Here is a 20,870-nt window from a genome sequence, read left to right on the forward strand (position 1 = left end):
TATGTGTCTTAATGTAGTGCTCTGAAAAAGGAAATCTGTCCTTGAATAATGTCCTTGAAGAAGCTAGAGTGCATACATCTATCAATACGCTGGGGCATTGCTTGAATCTGACCTCTGAAACAAGCAACAGAAATATTTTGACTTTATAAATAATATCTTAAGTATATTTATAGTGTGTCTTTCCAGGACACAGCTCCAAGCACCTCAAGATTTATGTGATATAGAGAGAAGAAAATCATCCTCATGTGGTACATCTGGAAAATAGGTTAAAAAAAAATTAAGTGACAAATCTCTGTAGGATTATCAACTTGAGGACACTTGTCAAGCACTATTCCACAGGAGTCATCTTACTTAATTTTTTTGTCAACAACTTGGTTAAGTGGATTTTATAAATGATTCAAAATATGTCTGAGTGGCTGGCACTAGAAGCAAAAATGGTTTTTAAAAACCATTTAAAAACCAGCGTTTCCTGCTGACAAACAAGGAGGCAGAGATGATGAACGTGCCCAAAGTGATAGGTCCTTCTTCACCAGGGAAGAGGGGTGTATGAAGGTTGAACTCCTTGAGCCCGGCTGCTGTCTAAGAAATTCTATTCATTCAAGGATGCTAGAATTTTGAACTCAGGGGAAAAAGAAGAAAAAGTCTGGGAGATGAAGTCTTGCCTATACTGCATAACTTTGGTTTTACGATGAAACAATGAAAATATATTTTTTAAAGATTTTTTTATTTATTTGTGAGAGAGCGAGCACGAGATGGGGGAGTCAGAGGGAGAAGCAGACTCCCCCGCTGAGCAGGGAGCCTGACGGGATTCAATTCCGGGACTCTGGGATCATGACCTGAGCCGAAGGCAGTGGCTTAACCAACTGAGCCACCCAGGCACCCCAAAACAAAGAAAATCTTAAAGTTGAAATGACCGCTAAAAATCCCCTGGGGTGTCCCAGTTGTTGATTTGCAGCCTCTCAGCTCCAAATTCACTCTTCATGGCTTTGCATGTGGGGCTGGAGCTGGATGCTATGGGTGTCTTTCCTCTGCCAGGTGACCCAATGGGTGCTATGGGAGCAGAGCAGGAGGGGGTGGTTTGTCTTGTGGGTTCTGGTGCTGTCCCTCTCTTCTTGTTCCTGCAGCCCCAAAGGTACCCTGTGGCCCTCACCTCAGTGAGTTCATCAGTACCCTTACAGAGGGTGACTAGAGAGTTCTGCCAGACCCCAGCCAGCTACCTAGAAAGTACAATACCCCCAGGAAGCTTCCTGATGAGTTGGCCAGTGACCCAGCTAGACCCCAGAGGGGGTCGCTCACAGCGAGTTTGATCAGCAGCTCACTGAACTTCTCTGCTAGCCAGAGGGCCATAATCACACTCTTTTCAGTGAGTGAATCTCAGTTTGGCTCTCAAGAAGGCCCTCTTCCAAATTTGTTCCTTCCTTGGGTTGTCTGCCTTGGTCCTAAGTAATAGCTGCGCCTCGTATCTGTTATTTGTATCATCTTGGGGGTTTCTTAACTCCTTATAGTAATGAATTCTCTGTTACTAGTCTGTAACTCTTTATAAAAACTTTCCCCATTCATTACTGTGTGATTTCTGTTTCTTGACTAGACCTTGATGAATATACTCATATCCAACAGAAACATGTGCTTAAAAGTTCACTAGAAGCTATGTACAACAAATTCCATAGTAGCACTATTTATAATAGCCAAAATGCCCATTACCAGCAGAAGAGAGAAATAATTTGTGGTATATTCATGGAAAGAAATGTTGGAGAGCGATGAAAATAAATGAACTACAAATACATGCAACAACACAACACAAACAAACAGAAACAGAATGTTGAGTGAAAGAAGCAGAAACAAAAGAAAATATGCTGTATGATTCCATTTATGGGAAGTCCCAAAACAGGCAAAACAAATTCTGGTGCTAGAAAGAGAAAAGTGGTTATTCCTAGGGGGGATTAGTGATTGGGAGGGGAAACAAGGAGCTTCTGGGATGCTGGTAATGTTCTGTTTCTTGGCCAGGGTCTTGGTTATATAGATCAACGTTTGTGCAAATTAATTGAGCAGTGCATTTTTGATGTTGGCATTTTTGATGTTTAAAAATTAGTTATGCTGAAAATATGTAATATCTAATAAAAATATTTAATAAAATGTACATATTTATTGAATTTATGAGGTACAAATTATTTGACTCAAATAATAAAGCAAAGCTCATTCATTCAACAAAAAAGCATATGTACATAGTATGTATCAATCACTGTATATGATGCTAAGGATCAAGAGATGAATTAGTTATTCTTGGTTTTGTCCACCAAGGGGCATGGCCTACAGGGGAGACAGACATGAATATGACAACTACAATACAACATGCTTCATGGCTTTGTTCAGGTGGTATGGATGGAGTGCTACAGATAGAAGAGGAGCCAGGAATGGTGCATTGAAAGCCTACACACAGAAAGGTGGTGTCTGAGAGGGGACCTTTCCTCTGCACAGTGCAGAAATATCTACTTGCTCCACCATCCTCTACTGCCATAAAAGGATGAGTAGGAGGTGACCAAGGAGAAAGGGGGGTATTCTGAGCAGGCAGAACGGCATGTGCAGAGATGTGAATTTTGAAAGTCATTGTAAACTCAGAAAACAGAGAGTGTTTAATGTGGCAAGAGTCTGGGGTCTGGGTAACACTGGGAAGAATGGCAGGAGATGAAACTACAGAGGTAAACTGAGGCTTGATTGTGACATGCTTGTACATCTTCTACAAGGATAAATTTTACACAAGGTGCCAAGAAGTGCTGTGTGGCTAGTCTTCAGAGATGCCCTCCCGCCCCACACCCAACTGATGCCTTTGTTAGTCCTCTCCCACAGTGAATTTGGTGAGGCCAATGAAACCAATAGAACTTGGTACAAGTGACACTGTGTGATTTCTGAGGCCACTGCGGCTTCTGCTTTGATTTCTTGAAAAACTTGTTCTAGGGGTGTCAGTTATCATATAAGAAGTCCAGCTAGCCTGAGTCCACAGTATTGTGAAGAAGTACAGCCTAAGAGAGACCGTGTGGAGAGGGCTGTTCCTCAGCCCAGTCAAGCTTTCAGGTGACTCCAACCTCACCTGACATCTGACCACAACTGCATCAGAAACTCCAATGGAGAATAGACTTGCTGTGTGTTGAATGTGTATAACATAAAGAACTGTAAGAAAGAATTTTTCTTTTTTGGATCTACACTATATTTTGAATCACTACACTTCAGGGTGGTCTATTATGCAGCTTTAGACAACTGGAACAGACATTTTGGAATAGCAGCGTGACATAGTTTGAGTTTTTGGAAACACAGTCTGGAGACGGCATGGAGGATGGTTTGAGGAAGACAGAGGTTGAAGATACCAAGACATGTTCAGAGGCTTTCACAGGAGGATAAGTGGATAGAGAGGCTGGAATCTAGATATACTTGTGAGGCATACTTGACAGGATGTAGAGATCAAATAACTTGTGGTGGGAAGGAGAGGAAGACTGTGAAAATCTTTCAGGTTTCTGCCCAAAAAGAATAGGTGGTAGATAATGTCCTTAATAGAAATTAGGGCCTATCGGGGCACCTGGGTGGCTCAGTTGGTTGAGCGTCTTCCTTGGGCTCAGGTCATGATCCCAGGGTCCTGGGATCGATCCCCTCGTTGGGCTCCCAGGTCAGCGGGGAGTCTGCTTCTCCCTCTCTGTCTGCCCCAACCCCTGCTCGTGCTTTCTCTCTCAAATAAATAAATAAAATCTAAAAAAAAAAAAAAAGAAAGAAATAAGAGCCTATATGGAAGGGTAGATGAGCTGCGTATATGCTTAAGCTGAAGGGTTTACAGGATATATTGCTGAAGAAGTCAAATAAGCTGTTGGAAAGTTTTATTTAAGGCACACAGGAAATTGGGGTTGTACATGTACATTTATACACACATAGGTTCACAGTTACATATAATGATGGTTGAAGTTACAGAGATGAGATCACCAATAGGAAGGGTTTAGGGCAGTAAGAAGAGGGACAAATAATGGAAATTTGGTAGACTTGGGGCAGAGGTACAAAAGCCCGCAAACAAAACTGAAAAAAAAAAAAAAAGTCAGAGAGGTAGAAAGAGAAACAGGAGACTCATGTCTTATAAGCAGATGGAAAGAGAATGTCAAGAAGATGGAGCTTTCATTGTCAAAAGCCACTGCAAGATCAAGTAAGGTGAGCACGTGGCATAAGGTTTTGACCATTAAGAGGTCATTAGGAGTCTGAATGAGACTGCTTTCCATAATTGGGCTTTGATCAGAGTAAAAAGCAAAGACTATGAATTTAGATTGCTCTTTAAAGATACTTGGTGGCCAAATGAAAAACTAAAGTAAGTTTGTTTGAGCAGGATCATAGGCTATGAGGAGGGAAGAGACTAAGGACAGGTTGGCTGGCACAAAGTCCCCGAACCAGTAGGAGGGGTGGGATAGAGAGGTCTCTCGAGTCATCTGTTTTATAGGCATCTGCTCTTCAAAGTGTGGTCCACAGACCAGTAGCATCAGCGTCACGGGAGAACATGCCAGAAACGCCAAATCTCAGGACACACCACAGTTCTAGTGAATCATAACCTGCATTTAAACAAGATCCACAGAACCAGGTAAGATAGGCATTACTGTTTCTATCTTTACCTAGGATGAGACTCAGGCTCAAAGAAGTTGACTGACATAGTGGAGCTGATTAGGGATTGAGCCAAGATTCTAGTCTAATGTTCTTTTCAAGAGGTAGACAAGCGAGTTCACAGGGATTTCTACTTTCACTCAATTCAGGAGAATTGTTTCAGATGATAACACCTCCGACAATCCATCAGGTCTGTAGTTCTAGTGCCGTCAGCTGTGAGTTTGGTGTTACGGCGAGGGACGAATTCCTTTCTGAGCCCTCGGCGGCCTCGCAAGAGACCACGTTGACAGCATTGGAACTTCACTTCCCAGCAAGCCCAGCGGCCTCCTTCCGCGCTAGGCATGACGGGCACCTCGGCCCACGCTCCTCTCTAGCGGAAGAACCTTGAGGCGGGACGCCACACAGCCTGACGTGAGGGCGCGCAGCATCCTGGGATGTGTAGTCCAGCTGGGACCGGGACGCCCCCTCGGATGAATGGGGCCCAGGCTGGCTGCGAACTACAGCTCCTCGGCCGGCTACGTTGGTGGCGGCCGCGGGGGAAGGGGAGCCGGCGGCGGCGCCGAAGGAGAGCAGCGTTGCGGCACTGTGGGGATGTTCTGTGCGGCGGCGGACGCAGCAGCCCGGCTTCCTGGGGTGGCGGTATAAGCGGGCGCCTCATCTACGCGCTCGCTCTCCTCTCACCGCTCCGGCCATGCGCCCGGCCTTCGCGGTGGGCCTGGTGTTCGCAGGCTGCTGCAGTAATGTGATCTTCCTAGAGCTCCTGGCCCGGTGAGTGACCTTCGCGGGCCGGACCCCCCTCGCAGCGCGCGGGGGCGGGGGCGGGACGGCCTGGGACCCGGCGGAGGCGGTTGCTCCGTGGTGCTGCGCGCTGGCCGCTATCCTGCCCACCAGTTTGTCCGCATCCTCGGAGGGGAGCGCCGGGGGTGCTGCTGTCCTCACCCGCTCTCCACACCCTGGGGGATGGAAGGCTGCAGAGTTTTTCTCGTGACGGGTCCGAGGTCGGCAGGGAGCTCGTGGCAGAACCCAGGGCTCCTCCAGCTCTTTTCGCGATCCTGTTAATGCCACACGTTTGACTTGAGCAAAGCTCTTTGACGTCTAACGCAGTCTGATTTTGTACTCGCAGCAGTGAGTTTCATTAAGGTGGCCCCTAACGCATTTGTTTTATTGGCCTTAGAGATGGTTATGAGTGCTTGACCCAAACATACATCCCGATGATGTAGTCGAATGGATTCTTAACTTATTCACAAGGCCCGTCCACTTGACCAGAGAGAATTCCAGCTTTTGAGATATTGCAGTCTCTGGGTTGAGAAACATGCATTTCGAGGCGTAACTTTATAAATTAAGAATGATTATGACACTTTCCCAAAGGGAAGCTGGGTTAGCTTTGTTGAGGTGGCACTCAGAGTTGAGTAATGTGCAAAGTTCAGTGGAGCTGTTGTTATAGAAACACAACAGGTAGACGAGAAAAGGCTCAGGACTGAATCTCAAGTCTTGGTTGGGTCCTCCTTTAGCTGAATCTGCACATCTCCCCTGGCCATCAGAACAGTCTTGTGTTCCGAATAGGTCAGGAGGTATAATCTCTTTTACTGAAAGTGAAACAGGTCCCAAGAAGTTAGGTGGTCTTTTACTACTTGTAGGTGGCAGGGCCAGAACTAGAATCCAAGATACCTACACCCTAGTCCAGTACCTTTTGCAACCTCCCTGTTATTTTTGAACTTGAGCAGCCCACAGAATTTTGGTCAGTGCTTCACCTGGAGCCTACTACAAGTGTATTTATTTTGTTTTCATGATACCATTGATTAGTCATTCTGAAGCAATCAGTTTACTTAAGGTGTGGGTTAGTTTTTGCTATTACAGAGCTTGAAATCTTACGCAGGAAGTGTTGATAAAGATCTGCCACTTATTTGGGGCATAGTTGGAGAGAGGTTTAAAAATAAAAAAAATTAAAAATGTATCCGCTTGTCAGTCTGGTACACTTCAAAGGAAGGTCATTTGGGAAATTGATTTAAAAATATTTAAAAAGTGAGAAAATCAGGCCAGCCATGGAAATGAAGGTCACAGAATAATATATTATGAATATATATATAACTATAATACTTGCTTTGAATATGCCATTAAATTAAATCCTGCCAAAGGCTGTATGACGTCATAATATGCTAGCACCTGAAGGCCCTCGTTACTAAGTGTGAGCTCTTGGCTAAATTACTTGATCTCCTGAGTCTGTTCTTTGAATTGTGAAAGGCCAGTGGTGGCTCTCCCAGCCTCACAGGGTTTCGAAGGGTTCATGAAGTGCACGTGCAAAGCACCTGAAGCATACTGACTTTTTTTTTTTTTTAAGATTTTTAATTTATTTATTTGGCGCAGAGAGACAGCAAGAGAGGGAACGCAAGCGGGGTGGGGGGAGGGAGCGGGAGAGGGAGAAGTAGGACCCTGCCGAGCAGTGAGCTGGACACGGGGCTCTATCCCAGGACCCAGGTGCCCCAAACTGACTTCCTCTTGTCTCTAACAACTTCGGTTTCAGTAAGGGTAAACCTTGTTTTATAAGCTACTCCTGAAAAGTTGTGGATAAATCTAACTTTACAGAATGTTTTGGTGGTTTATAGGAGCTTCTATTTAGAACGCTTAGAAGAATTTATATATAAACCTTCCTCATTTATCTTTTTTGTAAATCTGACTTTTTGGATACAGCAATGGGTTTTCATAAAGCGGTGAGGGGTACATTTATATATTCAGTGAGTGGTGTACATCAGACTGAATAGCAGCTTTTTCCTGATTGGCTTGGGCAGCTCACAACTTACTCTGTTAAAGATCAATAAAATAAGAGCAGGTTGGACCAGATGGTCTTTAAGGTCCTTTGTAGATTGGGCCTCATAATTTTTTACTTTATCTTGGGACATCTCAGTGGAAAGCTCATAAATTTTTATAGAGCAGGAACTGTGCTCTTATATGGCTTCCTTGGAACCATTATGTGCCCTAGTAAGTGCCAAGTAGAACACTAAGTATAAATGGAAATGCTAGAGTGACTTATAGGGAGAAGGAAACATTTTTCTCCATTTTCCCCAAATTGGAAAACAAATCTAGTTTTTTTCTTTTTGATTTTTATATCTATAATTGGGATCTATAATAAAAAGCACCACGCAGTGTACAAAACAGACATGAAGTCATGAATGGATGCCTTGATCTCCCTCCTGAAAGAGCTTAGAAACAGGATGCACACACATCACAATCTGAAACATTTTCTTTTTCCTATCTTATTTTACAATCAAGTGCATCATTTTGACTCAAGTAGGAAGTTTCCTAAATCTGAAAGAAGAAATATGAAAGGCATAAACTTCTTTCTCTTCAAAGTTGCTTGTCTTTGAAGTAAAAATTTGAATGCTTGCCAAAGAGAATTCAAAGTAAGAGAAACTTTGCAGTTGGTGATTATAATTTCTAAGGAGTAAAGTTCAAGAAAACAGGTGATTTAGGGAAAAGGATCCAAGTTTTTACATTGAAGTTTTAAAAATGAATTACTAAAGTTAAAACAGATAGTTCCATTGATAGCCATACAACAGTATGTTTCCCGAAAAGCTAAGTTGATTTTTTTAAAAAATTTAATTATGTGAGTACATTAGGGATATTTTAAAATACTGTGGAAATAGACATAAAGTAGAATAGGGTTGTCAACTTGTTTGTCTGGTAGAACCCTATCTTGATTATGTTGGCGATTACATAACCCTAAGCATTTGTCAAGGCTCTTAGTACTGTATACCCCCCCCAAAAAATGAATTGTACTGAATGTAAATTTAAAAATAAAAATACATATAATGACCAAAAAAAAAAAAAAATAGGGTTGTCAAGGGATGGGGGAGGGGGCAATGGAGAGGGACCCTAATGGGTATGAGATTTCTTTGGGAGGTATCCTAAAATGGTAATGGCCGCACAACTCCATAGTAAAAAACACTGAATTGTAAACAGTAATATAATGGAGTCTGCAAACATCACTTATTTGCCCTGTGGCCCTGTGAGACTTCCCCGAGTCAGTGCCATGTGGCCCTCAGTGTCTTCAGCAATGAAATGGGCATAATTACAACTACCTCTGTAAAATAAAGGTAAAATTTATTATGCCTTTTAAAAAAATCGTGGGAGGTATACACTTGTAAAGTGAGTCAGTTTTAGAAATAAATGATTTTTTTATCTTTCATACAATATTTTAGGTCACCCTCACATTCATTCAGCCGCTTGAGTGAAGGCCAGATACTGGGCCCAGAGAGCGGGGCATGAAGATGAATTGGACACCGTTGGTCCTCACCTTCCCTGTGTGGCACTGGGTTCTTATCTGTTTCATACTCTCATGTTTGCCTCATTCATTACATTGTCATCTCCTTAAGGGCTCAGGTCTCCGTCACATTGGGAGCTCCCTAGCACCTAACTTTACATGTGGTATGTTCTCCTCAATTGTTCTTTAATTGAATTGGCCTCATCTTTTGGTAAAGAAAAAAATGGGTGGGAAGCAGGGAAGCTTGATGAACCCCATTTGGGCTAAGTCTTGTGTTGGCAATTTACATTTTCTCATGGAATCCTCATTACAAAATTAAAGATCTATCACTTGCACTTTATAGGTGAGAAAAATTGGTCAAGATAAATGTCTTTATTTAATTGAAGACCTTCCAGGGTGCAAGATCCTAATGTTAGTCTTTGCCTTTTTCCCTCTGTGGCACACTATTAAGTGCTTTTCAGGGACTGGCTTGTTTATTCTACCATAAACCAGTGAGATAGGCATTAATACTGTTCGCATTTTAAAGATAAGGAAACAAGACTTAGGGTAATTAACTTCCACTCTAGAGAACTGGATCCTGCCTGTCATTGTGTAATTTTAACCACCTTGGGTGGTTCTCAGCCCTGTGATAGCATATGGGAATCACCTGCACATCTTACGTAGGTGCATACACACAGTCCCACACACATCTTCCAGCACTTTCCCCAGACCTACACTAGTGGTTTTCAGCTCTGGCTGCACCTCAGAATTAAGCAGAGAGCTTTGAAAAGTACAGGTTCCAGGGCCCTACCCCACAGCAGTCTGAGCAGAACTGGGGGGGGGGGGGGGGGGAGGGTGCTCCTCAGGCACGTGGGTTTCTTTTTTTTCTTTTTAAAGATTTTATTTATTTATTTATTTTGACAGAGAGATAGAACAAGTAGGCAGAGAGGCAGGCTCCCCGCCGAGCAGGGAGCCCGATGCGGGGCTCGATCCCAGGACTCTGGGATCATGACCCGAGCTGAAGGCAGCCGCTTAACCGACTGAGCCACCCAGGCGCCCCCAGGCACGTGGGTTTCTAAAGAGCAGCCTGGGGCGCCTGTGTGGCTCAGTCGGTTAAGCGTCTGCCTTCGGCTCAGGTCATGATCCCGGGGTCCTGGGATCGAGCCCCGCATCGGGCTCCCTGCTCGGCGGGAAGCCTGCTTCTCCCTCTCCCACTTCCCCTGCTTGTGTTCCCTCTCTCGCTGTGTCTCTCTCTGTCAAATAAATAAATAAAAATCTTAAAAAAAAATAAATAAATGAAGAGCAGCCTAACCAGAGCTGAAAAGCACTGTGCCAGGAACTAGGTAGAGCTAAAGTACCTTCTCCTGTCACTCATAATTAGGCTAATGGTTTTAATTAGCTCTTTGAATGAGGTCAGTGTCTTACGTGATTGTTTATGGCTTCTTGCAATGTTTACCCTGTATCCCCTGAACATAAATGCTAAAAGAAATGGTTGAATATAAAGCAGTAGTTTTCAAGAACACCCTCATAGAGCCTAAAGAGTAGCCGCAGTTGTTGTAGATGGTAAGCATAGCTCCACACAAGAGTGGCTTATGTTCAGGGTTATCTATTTTATGCCTGATGGGTGTATTTAAGAACCTGTATACTTGACATTGCTATTTAATAATAATATCACCAGTAGAGTGGGCGCCTGGGTGGCTCAGTTGGTTAAGTGACTGCCTTCGGCTCAGGTCGTGATCCCGGAGTCCTGGGATCGAGCCCCGCATCGGGCTCCTGGCTCAGCGGGGAGCCTGCTTCTCCTTCTGACCCTCTCCCTTCTCATGCTGTTTCTCTCGCTCGCTCGCTCTCAAATAAATAAAATCTTTAAAAAAAAAAAAAAACACCAGTAGAGAACGAGGTTGTTTTTATAAATAACATTATATTAGATGTAATAGTACATTTATAATACAGTAATCATCTCATCACTAGCCTCTGGTAAATAAATGTCCTTGATAAGATGAGAAAACGGAATATGAAGCCTGAGAAACCTGGAAGCTTCAGGGAAACAGAGACAACTGGTCACTTTGTACTTCCAGTGACTGAGCAGAAGCTGATGGAGGACAAACTCCAAACCACAAACATTTTAAGTAACCGGCTTTTCGCAGAGTGTCTCAAGAGTGAGGTCAGAAGGACTTTTTCTGCCTTGTAAATATGTTCCTAACAGATACTGTGGAAGACTCTTCAGCCCTTACGTGGATCACTGAAGAGGTTCGATTCAATTCCACCGTTTGTGGAGTACCTAATATACTTGTGTTCAGGGCTGTGGGGAACAGTAGATGATAGTAGTGTTCTTCAGCCTTTTCTCCTTATCTCTCCTTACCCCTGCCAAAGACCCTTTGTCTGTAGACATTTTTTTCTAATCACCCCCCCAGAGATACGATATATACTGGTTCATGTGCTGTATTTATATATACTTGATACTTCAAAAAAGAATGCTTGATACTTCAAAAAAAGAGTATGAATCTCCCCACCCCAAGAACCAATCATTGCCCCCAGGGGGACTTTCTCTAAGGTGATGTCCCAGTCACCAACAATGGGTGCATGTCTTCTGTTGACAGTAGTCTTGGTGGTTCCTGGTCAGGAGGCTATGTAAACATTCCAGGAGACCTGAGCATATTTCTGTGCTTGGGCTTTGCTGCTGAGGCTGACTAGGATTCTGACTAAAGCCAATTCGATGAAGTGAGTATCCCAAGTACATACGACCAATTTCCCACAGTTTACTAGAAAAGTTGTATGGTAGTTCTGAGAATGAGTGTTAGCACAATTCTTACTCATGGCCTGTTACACCTAGGGAAGAGTGAAATAAGCAAGCTTGACATTCTTCTCTGTGAGCTCTATTGATAGATGTGTGTGATCCATGGGATATGAAATCTGAGATAAAGGACAGTGGGTAATAGAAATCGGTCCTCCCTGTTACTTGAAACTATCAATATAACAAGTCTTGGTGCCCTTTATCTCAACTTTTTGTACATTATTTGCCTCTTTGTTTTTTACTACACAGGAAGCATCCAGGATGCGGGAACATTGTGACATTTGCACAATTTTTATTTATTGCTGTGGAAGGCTTCCTCTTTGAAGCTGATTTGGGAAGGAAGCGGCCAGCTATCCCAATAAGGTATGGCACATTGAAGTCTCTTTTAGCCTTTGTTTTTTTTTTAAAGACGTTCAGGACTTTTCTGGTAACTAGATAGGGTATGAGATATCCTTTTATAAGATCTGTGTCAAAGATATTAGTAGAATAATAATGGTAATTCATTTTCTGAATTTAATATATTGTGAGACTCCAGGGAGCCTGTTTTTAGAATAAAATTCCCACTGCAATACAAAATAATTATGACGGAGACTACAATGTGTGTATGTGTGTAATATATGGTTGGTAAAAGGCTTAGTGTGACCACAATGTTTTTTAATAGTTTTGTATGCTAGCCTCATGTTGGTAAAGTTATGAAATACACTAAGAGTGGTATTACTGGTCCTTTTTAAAAATGAATGGGCTTGGGGAATAAACAGAAGTGGTGCTTATTCAGCCTCGTGATATACTAAATGCCATTGAATTGTTCACTTTAAAACGGTTGATTTTATGTTACGTGCATTTCCTCTCAATTAAAAGGAAGTGAATGGCAAGCTAAGGCAAAATTGTTGATTCCAGACCTCCACCCATTAGTCCAGATTTGCATAACTGTACTCAGGGGGCCAAATAGAAAACAAGACAGTTCTTCTAATAAACAGTGTATTGAAAATTCTACATTCTTGCTGAGAGGGACTGGAAATAAAAGTGTAATGCATCCAGTTGTGAGTGTGTAGAGATCAGGACACGTAATCCTGTTGATAGGGATTTTCCTGGTGTGAATATATCCAAGGACCGGTTAAGACCAACCACGGTGGTTGGTGTTCTTTTACAACATTTCCGAGTAGCCTCCTATAGAAAATGTGGTTGAATTTTGTTATTAATATTGTGCTTTTGAATTTCCCAACGTGATGCTAAGTATTCTGGGTAGTTTGTTTCTTCATTGGCTTTAATATTTACATAAAACTTTCCATTCTCTAGACCAGCATTTACATCATGGTAGGAGCCCCCACATTTTTTTTAAAAATCACTCTATTGTTTATCCTATTTTCAAATTTTTATTTAAAGTTTAGTTAACATACAGTGCAATATTGGTTTCAGGAGTAGATTCAATGATTCATCACTTATATGAGACACCCAGTACTCATCGCAAGTGCCCTCCTTAATGCCCATGACCCATCTACCCATCCCCTACCAACCTCCCTCCATCACCCCTCAGTTCTCTACTGTTAAGAGTCTCCTATGGTTTGTTTCCCTCTCTCCTTTTTCCCCCCTTTCCCATATGTTCATCTGTTTTGTTTCTTAAATCCCATATATGAGTGAGATCATATGGTATTTATATTTCTTTGACTGACTTATTTCACTTAGTATAATACACTAGCTCCATCCATGTGGTTGCACATGGTAAGATTTCTTTTTTTTTTTAATGGCTGAGTAATATTCCCTTGTATATATATGCCACATCTTCTTTATTCATTCATAAGTTGATGGACATTTGGGCTTTCTCCATAGTTTCGCTATTGTTGATAATGCTGCTGTAAACATCAGGGTGCATGTACCCCTTCAAATCTGTATTTTTTAATCCTTTGGGTAGATACCTTTAGTGCAATTGCTGGATAGTAGGGTAGTTCTATTTTTGAGTTTTTGAGGAACCTCCATACTGTTCTCCAGAGTAGCTACACCAGTTTGCATTTCCACCAACAATGCAAGAGGCTTCCCTTTCTCCACATCCTCACCAAAACCTGTTCTTCTTGCATTAATTTTAGCCATTCTGACAGGTGTGAGATGGTGTCTCATCGTGGTTTTGATTGGTATTTTCCTGATGAGTGATGTTGTGTCTGTTAGCCATCTGGATGTCTTCTTTAGAAAAGTGTCTATTCATGTCTTCTGCCCATTTCTTAAGAATATTTGGGTTTTTTTGTGCATTGAGTTTGATAAGTTCTTTATAGATTTGGGATACTAAGCCTTTATCAGATATGTCACTTGCAAATATCTTCTCCCATTCTGTAGGCTGCCTTTTAGTTTTGTTGAATGTTTCCTTTGCTGTGTGGAAGGTTTTTATCTTGATGAAGTCCCAATATCTCATTTTTGCTTTTGTTGAAGTTGCTGTGGCCAAGGTCAGAGAGGTTGCTGCCTGTGTTCTCCTCTAGATTTTGATGGCTTCCTGTGTCACATTTAGGTCTTGCATCCACTTTGAATTTATTTTTGTGTATGGTGTAAGAAAGTGGTCCAGTTTCATTCTTCTGCATGATGCTGTCCAGTTTTCCCAACACCATTTGTTGAAGAGACTGTCTTTTTTCCATTGGATATTTTTTCCTGCTTTGTTGCATATTAGTTGACCATACAGTTGTGGGTCCATTTCTGGGTTCTCTATTCTGTTCCGTTAATCTGTGTGCCCCAAATAGCCCAAGCAATCCTGAAAAAGAGAAACAAAACTGGAGGCATCACAATTCCAGATTTCAAGCTATATTACAAAACTGTGGTCATCAAGACAGTATGGTGAGAACAAGGATCCCCCACATTTTTTATTCCTCTGACTCTCCGCGCCCCCCCCACCCCCCGCCATTATCTCTTTCCATTCAGGCTGCCACTAGCAGTTCAGGAATGCATTCACTCTCGCCATTAACTTTTTTAATGGTGTCCTAGCTGGCTGGCCTCTTGCCTCCCACCCCTCCGTCCCTGTATTTCCACTTCCTACCATTGTATTGTGACACCCCCCTCACAGGCACTCAGGTGTCACCAGTAGGTTCAGAGGGAAGCCCAGCTCCCTAACCTGGCCTTTGAGGCTCCCCAGGATCTTGCCCTAACAATCGTACCTCCATGTGTGCCCTATAAAACTGGCTGTTTTATTTTCTGTCTGTGAAGCTGCAGTCAAAATCTTGACATCATGGGGATACCATTCATCCCCAGGAGCAATTTTTAGGCCATGCTGTGTAGACAGCAATGTGGAATACTTGGAATTCATTATCTTTCTGAAAGGCCTTGATGAACTCTGTCTCCAAATGGCATTGTTTCAAGATAAGACTAAGAAAATTTGGCAAGAAATCTTGTGAAGTCACCAATAGTATTTTAGAAACTGTGAAATAGCTGTTCTCAGTGTTAAAAAAAAAATTCAGCTTAGTAAATTTGAAGATCTAATTGGTTTTATTAAATGATTCATAAATCAGGCAGTATTTCATCTAGCAAGAAGAGGGGAGCTCCATTGAGCTAAAGAAGGGAAAGGCTTTTAAAGGCAGAGGGCATTAAAAAAAGCAGAAAGGAATTTATTAGCAAGATATGCATTGTTTAGGCGAGGTTGCCTCAAAAGGAGAGCAAAGGGGGGTCTATCAGAAAATTCCCTAGTATTGACCAGGGAATTCTATGTTGACTGGATAAAGGTGACATTCCAGGGAGGGGGGATTGGTTGAAATTGCACTTGGGTAAGGAATTAAGTCTTGGTTTACTGACCTGGGTCCTTAACCTTAGTGGCACCATTTTGGGCTAGTGGTTTTCTTTTGAGCAATTACCCCTTTTTGATCAGACTCTCAGCTTAACTGAGAGATGTGATAAACATTTAAGGCCTTAGCACCACTCTGTTACTGCTCTAAGTTTTTGTTGTTCCTTTGTGTGGTATCCATAGTCATGACCTTTTTGCTTAACCTCTGATATTCATAGGTCACAGTCTCAGATTCACACTCCTTTAAGTGGGTTATTTTCTTTGTTCCTTAGATGTTCCATGTATCTCAAGCTTTTGAAAGAATACAATGCACTAGGGAGATTATTATCATTACATAAGTAGGATAAATCCCAATATTTGGAGTGCAGTTTAGAGCCATGGTCCCCAAGACCCAAACCAATCAAAATCAAATAAGCCAAAGAAAGACGCTGTGGAAGGAGTCACCTTCTTAAGCCAAGCGACTTGTTCTTTGATCTTACCTGAGTTTCAGCGTCGACAAGGGTCAGGTACAGGCTCAGCAGGTGGTGTTGACCCCACAGACACCACCTTTGTCAGCCAATAGTTAAGAGGTGTTCCATTACCAAGGACAACTTTGGCTAGAGAGTTTAAGGGTATTTGTTGGGCTGCTATTGCTTTAACAGGTTTTGCAGTAATTTTAAGAATTAAGGAGCAGTTCTTGAGCCTAGCCTCATTTACATTTATCCCTAATCAGGGAAATAGAGACCTGTCAGAAGGAGTGAATTGTGAATCATGAATGTCTTCCAGTAGGCCCTTTAAAAAAAAAAAAAAAATTATTGGACACCTGGGTGGCTCAGTCGGTTGAGCGACTGCCTTTTGCTCAGGTCATGATCCTGGAGTCCTGGGATCAAGCCCCACATTGGGCTCCCTGCTCAGCAGGGAGCCTGCTTCTTCCTCTGACCCTCTCCCCTCTCATGCTGTTTCTCACTCTCTCTCTCTTAAAGAAATAAATAAAAATCTTTAAAAAAAAAAAATTATTTATTTTAGGAGATTTGCAGAGGAAGAGGGATAGAGAGAATCTCAAGCAAACTCCCCACTGAGTGTGGAGCCTGATGTGGGACTCAATCTCAGAACCTGAGATCATGACCTGAGCTGAAATCAAGAGTTCAACTTGGCTCAACTGACTGAGCCACCCAGGCGCCCCTGGTAGGCCCTTTTTAACTCACCAACATAAATTTAGGGGAGTCGACCAATGAGATGTCTTATTTTGTCTGTGAAAAGTTAGGAGCACAGTTAGATTTTTTTCTGTCCTGAAATAAAAAGTTGTTTAAATTTCAGAGGTTGCCCTGTTACAAGGACATTAGGATGACAAAAGTCTGGCAGTGAGGGGCTATTTTTGCAGAAACAGAATGGACTTTATCCACATGTGCCACAGTCTTACAAATGTAAAGGCTTAGTGTTATTTTTTTTGACAGTTGCTTTCCATGTAATTTACATATCAGATAAGCCTAATTCATTTAACAAGTCCTTTGGAAAAGTTTAGGTCAAAAAGACTTCACTTAGAATTTGGTTTTAGGAAGTTAGTCAAAAATATTTTTTTAAAAGATGTTATTTATTTGAGAGAGAGATCATGCTTGAAGAGAGAGGACAAGCAGAGGGAAGGGCAGAGAGAGAGGGAGAAGCAGACTCCCCGCTGCACAGGGAGTCTGATGAGGGGCTCCATCCCAGGACCCTAGGATCAGGGCTTGAGCCGAAGGCAGTGACTGAGCCACCCAGGCACCCCAATCAAAAATATTTTTAGAAAAGGTTTTAAAGCACTTGCCTAAATAGGATCACAGATTACTACAAAATCTAATACTTAAAAGGTAAAGAGAATATTAGTCTTACCCAAATGACACCAAAAGCCCAAGAAAACTTTTTCCTTTTAATAGAAAACCAAATTCTAATTTTGCACCAGCTTGCTTTTGATATTAAAACCCATTTTTAAAAATAAATTTATTTTAATCTTAACCAGGTCGACCACACATGAAAGTTCCTGTCTAAAGATTATTTTTCCACAAACCTCCTGCAACTTTTTCCCCCCTATATTCCAATTTTGTCTTATGTTTTTTTCCCTTTAAACAGCCTCATTTTAGGACAAAATTACTTTTTCTCCCCTTCACAAAAAATGTATTGAAAGAGGACTTTGGCTGCCTCCATTTTGACCTCAAACTTTCTAGTTGGGTTCTTTCCAGCTTGTCTCTTGGCTCAGGCTGAAGACCCTGTGGGCAAAGCATCCCACGATGGGAACCGAAACTACCCCCTCGAGCAATAGGTACTGCCCTAAGCTAACGAGGTCCCACCGTGTTTCACTTCAAGACAGTGGTTAATTTGACTTTCACTGCCCCCCTGTACATATCCACCCACCTTTGCTCCACATTTTCTTATATATAAACCTGGAAGTATTTTCGGCACTTTGGAGATAGTCTCTCAGATGCTAGTCCCCTGTCTTGTGGGTGTTGGCCTCACTGAAATAAATTCCTATTTCACCACCACCCTTTCTCTGCCCTTGGATTTTGTGAGCGGCCAGTGGCCAAACCTGGTCTGTTTGGGACCCCCGGAGCCAGGTGCTCTTGCGCCCCTGGGCCCCGGCTACACCATCTCCATTTCTCACACCTTTTTCTCCTGAAAACACATCCTACTTTCCTGCCAACAGAGATGTTTTCCTTATTTTTAGTAGCTTTTAATTACATATATTTGAGTTCTGTTCTCCTTTTTTTCTTTTTAAAGATTTTATTTATTTGAGAGAGAGAGAAAGAGAGCACAATAGAGAGAGCACGAGCAGGGAGGGCGCAGAGGGAGAGGGAGAAGCAGACTCCCAGCTGAGCAGGGAGCCTAACATGGGACTCAATCCCAGGACTCAGATAATGACCTGAGCCAAAGGCAGACGCTTAAGCAACTGAGCCACCCAGGCACCCTTTAATTTCTTTTCTTATTTCCTGATTGACCCATTCATTGTTTAGTAGCATGGTACTTAACCCCCATGTATTTGTAATCTTTACAGATTTTTTTTTTCTTGTAGTTGACTTCTAGTATCATAGCCTTGTGGTCAGAAAAGATGCATGATAAGACTTCAGTCTTTTTGAATTTGTTGAGGCTTGTTTTGTGGCCTAATATGTGATCTATTCTGGAGAATGTTCTGTGTGCACTTGAAAAGAATGTGTATTCTTCTGTTTTAGGATGGAATGTTCTGGATACGTCTGTTAAATCCATCTGTTCCAGTGTGTCATTGAAAGCCATTGTTTCCTTGTTGATTTTCTGTTTAGATGATCTATTGATGTAAGTGGGATGTTAAAGTCCCCTACTATTACTGTATTATTATCAATTAGTTCCTTTATATTTGCTATCAACTGTTTTATGTATTTGGGTGCTCCCATGTTGGGTGCATAAATATTTCCAGTTGTTATGTCTTCTTGTTGGATTGTCTCTATTATTATTATTATTATTATTATTTAGTGTCTTCCTTCATCTTTTGTTACAGTCTTTGTTTTAAAGTGTAGTGTGTCCAATATAAGTATTACTATTCCAGCTTTTTTTAACATCCATTTGCATAAATGTTTCTCCCTCCCTTCACTTCAATCTTTAGGTCTAAAGGTGGATGTCTTTAGGTCTAAAATGAGTCTCTTGTAGGCAGCATATAGATGGGTCTGTTTTTTTACCCATTTTGTCACCCTGTATCTTTTGAGTGGAGTGTTTAGTCCATTTAAATTCAAAGTAATTATTGATACGTATTTATTGCCATTTTATTACTTGTTTTCTGGTTGTTTCTGAAGATTTTCTCTGATCCGTTCTTGTCTGTCTTTCATGGTTTGCTGGTTTTCTTTAGTGGTAATTTGGATTTCTTTCTCTTTATTCTTTGCATATTTATTAGTGGATTTTGATTTGTGGTTACCATTAGGTTTGTATATATAACATTTTCTGCATATAGCAGTCCATATTAAGTTGATGGTTGTTTAAATTTGAACTTATTCTTTAGTCCTCTCCTCACATTTTAGGTATATGGTGTCATATTTTACATCCTTTTATTTTGTGAGTTCCTTGACTGATATTTTACAAAAATATTAGTTTTTACTGCTTTTGTGTTTCCTACCTTCATATTGCCACTTTTGGTCTTTGCTTTCCACTTAGAGCCCCCATTAATATTTCTTGCAGGGCTGGTTTAGTGGTCACAAACTCCTTTAGTTTTTGTTCATCTGAGAAACTCTTTATCTCTCCTTCTATTCTGAGCAATAGCCTTACTGGATAGAGTATTCTTGGCTGCAGATTTTTCCCATTCAGAATGTGCTTTGAATATATCATGCCACTTCTTTCTGGCTCGCAACATTTCTGCTGAAAAATCCCTTGGTAACCTTATGGGGTTTCCCTTGTATGTAACTGTCCTCTCTTGTCTTGCTGCTTTTAAGTTTTTTTCTTTAGCACTATGTTTTGCCATTTTAATTACAATATGTGTTGGTGTGGATCTCCTTTTGTTGATGTTGTTGGGGATTTTCTGTGCCTCCTGGATCTGGATATCTGTTTCCTTCCTCAGATTAGGGAAGTTTTCATTTATTATCTCTGCAAATAAATTTTCTGCCCCCTTTTCTCTCTCCTTGTGGAACTCCTATAATGCAAATGTTATTACATTTGATGGAGTCACCGAGTTCCCTAAGTCTGTTCTCATTTTGCATAATTCTTTTTTCTCTTTTGTTCAGCTTGATTACTTTTCCATTACTCTATCCTCTAGGTCATTAATTCATTCCTCTGTTTCTTCCAGCCTGCTGTTCATTGCATCAAGCATGGTTCTCATTTGATTTATTGAGCCCTTTATCTCTGCTTTGTTATTTGTTATTGCTTTGTTAAGGGTCTTACTCATGTCTTCCACTCTTTTCTCAAATCCTCAAATCCAGTAAGTATCTCTATGATCATTACTTTAAATTCTTCATCAGGCATGTTACTTTTATCTGTTTCACTTAGATCTCTATCCATGGCCTTTTCCTGTTCTGTCATTTGGGACAGATTCCTCTGTCTTCTCATTTTGTCTAAGTCTCTGTGCCTGTGTCTGTGTCTTAGGAAAGTCAGCTACATCTTCTGTTCTTGAGGGTAATGGCCTTATGAAGAAGAGGTCCTATAGTGCTCTGCAGTGTAGGGTCCCCTGTTATTTGGCCCTGCCACTTCAGGGAGTATCTCTGATGTGTGCAGCATGTGGTCTGTTGTTGTGTCCTGGCCACTTTATCCTTCAGGCCAGTCGTCCACAGAGCCTTTTTTTGCCTCCTGTGGGCAGTGTTTGGTGTCTGGCCTGAGTGTGGTACATTTTAACAAGTTGTGCTTTGGTCTGCTTGTGAAATGAGACCTCTCACCACTGCTGCTGGAACCGAGCCTCTGCAAAACTCCCAGTTCAGGAGATGTGCTGTGGGCAGGGGTTTGGGCTGGTCTTCTGGGGGAGGGGGCCTGCCTCATTGGGTTTGAGGAAAGCATGACTGGAATGGGCAGTT

General features: G+C 41.8%; 1 protein-coding gene across 1 annotated transcript in view; it reads left to right on the plus strand.

Annotated features, from left to right (window-relative positions):
* Positions 1 to 5,072: 5,072 nt before the first annotated feature.
* Positions 5,073 to 20,870, plus strand: part of SLC35B4 (solute carrier family 35 member B4) — a 37,916-nt gene continuing 22,118 nt past the window's right edge. The window contains exons 1-2 of the mRNA XM_045864242.3: positions 5,073 to 5,391; positions 11,901 to 12,014. Of these exons, the coding sequence (XP_045720198.1) occupies positions 5,315 to 5,391; positions 11,901 to 12,014 (191 nt within the window). The 5' untranslated portion in view covers positions 5,073 to 5,314. The remainder of the gene's footprint in view (positions 5,392 to 11,900; positions 12,015 to 20,870) is intronic.

The sequence above is a fragment of the Mirounga angustirostris genome, unplaced genomic scaffold (assembly GCF_029215605.1).
Source record: "Mirounga angustirostris isolate CCGP_5_RB_7025 unplaced genomic scaffold, mMirAng1.0.hap1 SCAF_12, whole genome shotgun sequence".
Classification (NCBI taxonomy): domain Eukaryota; kingdom Metazoa; phylum Chordata; class Mammalia; order Carnivora; family Phocidae; genus Mirounga; species Mirounga angustirostris.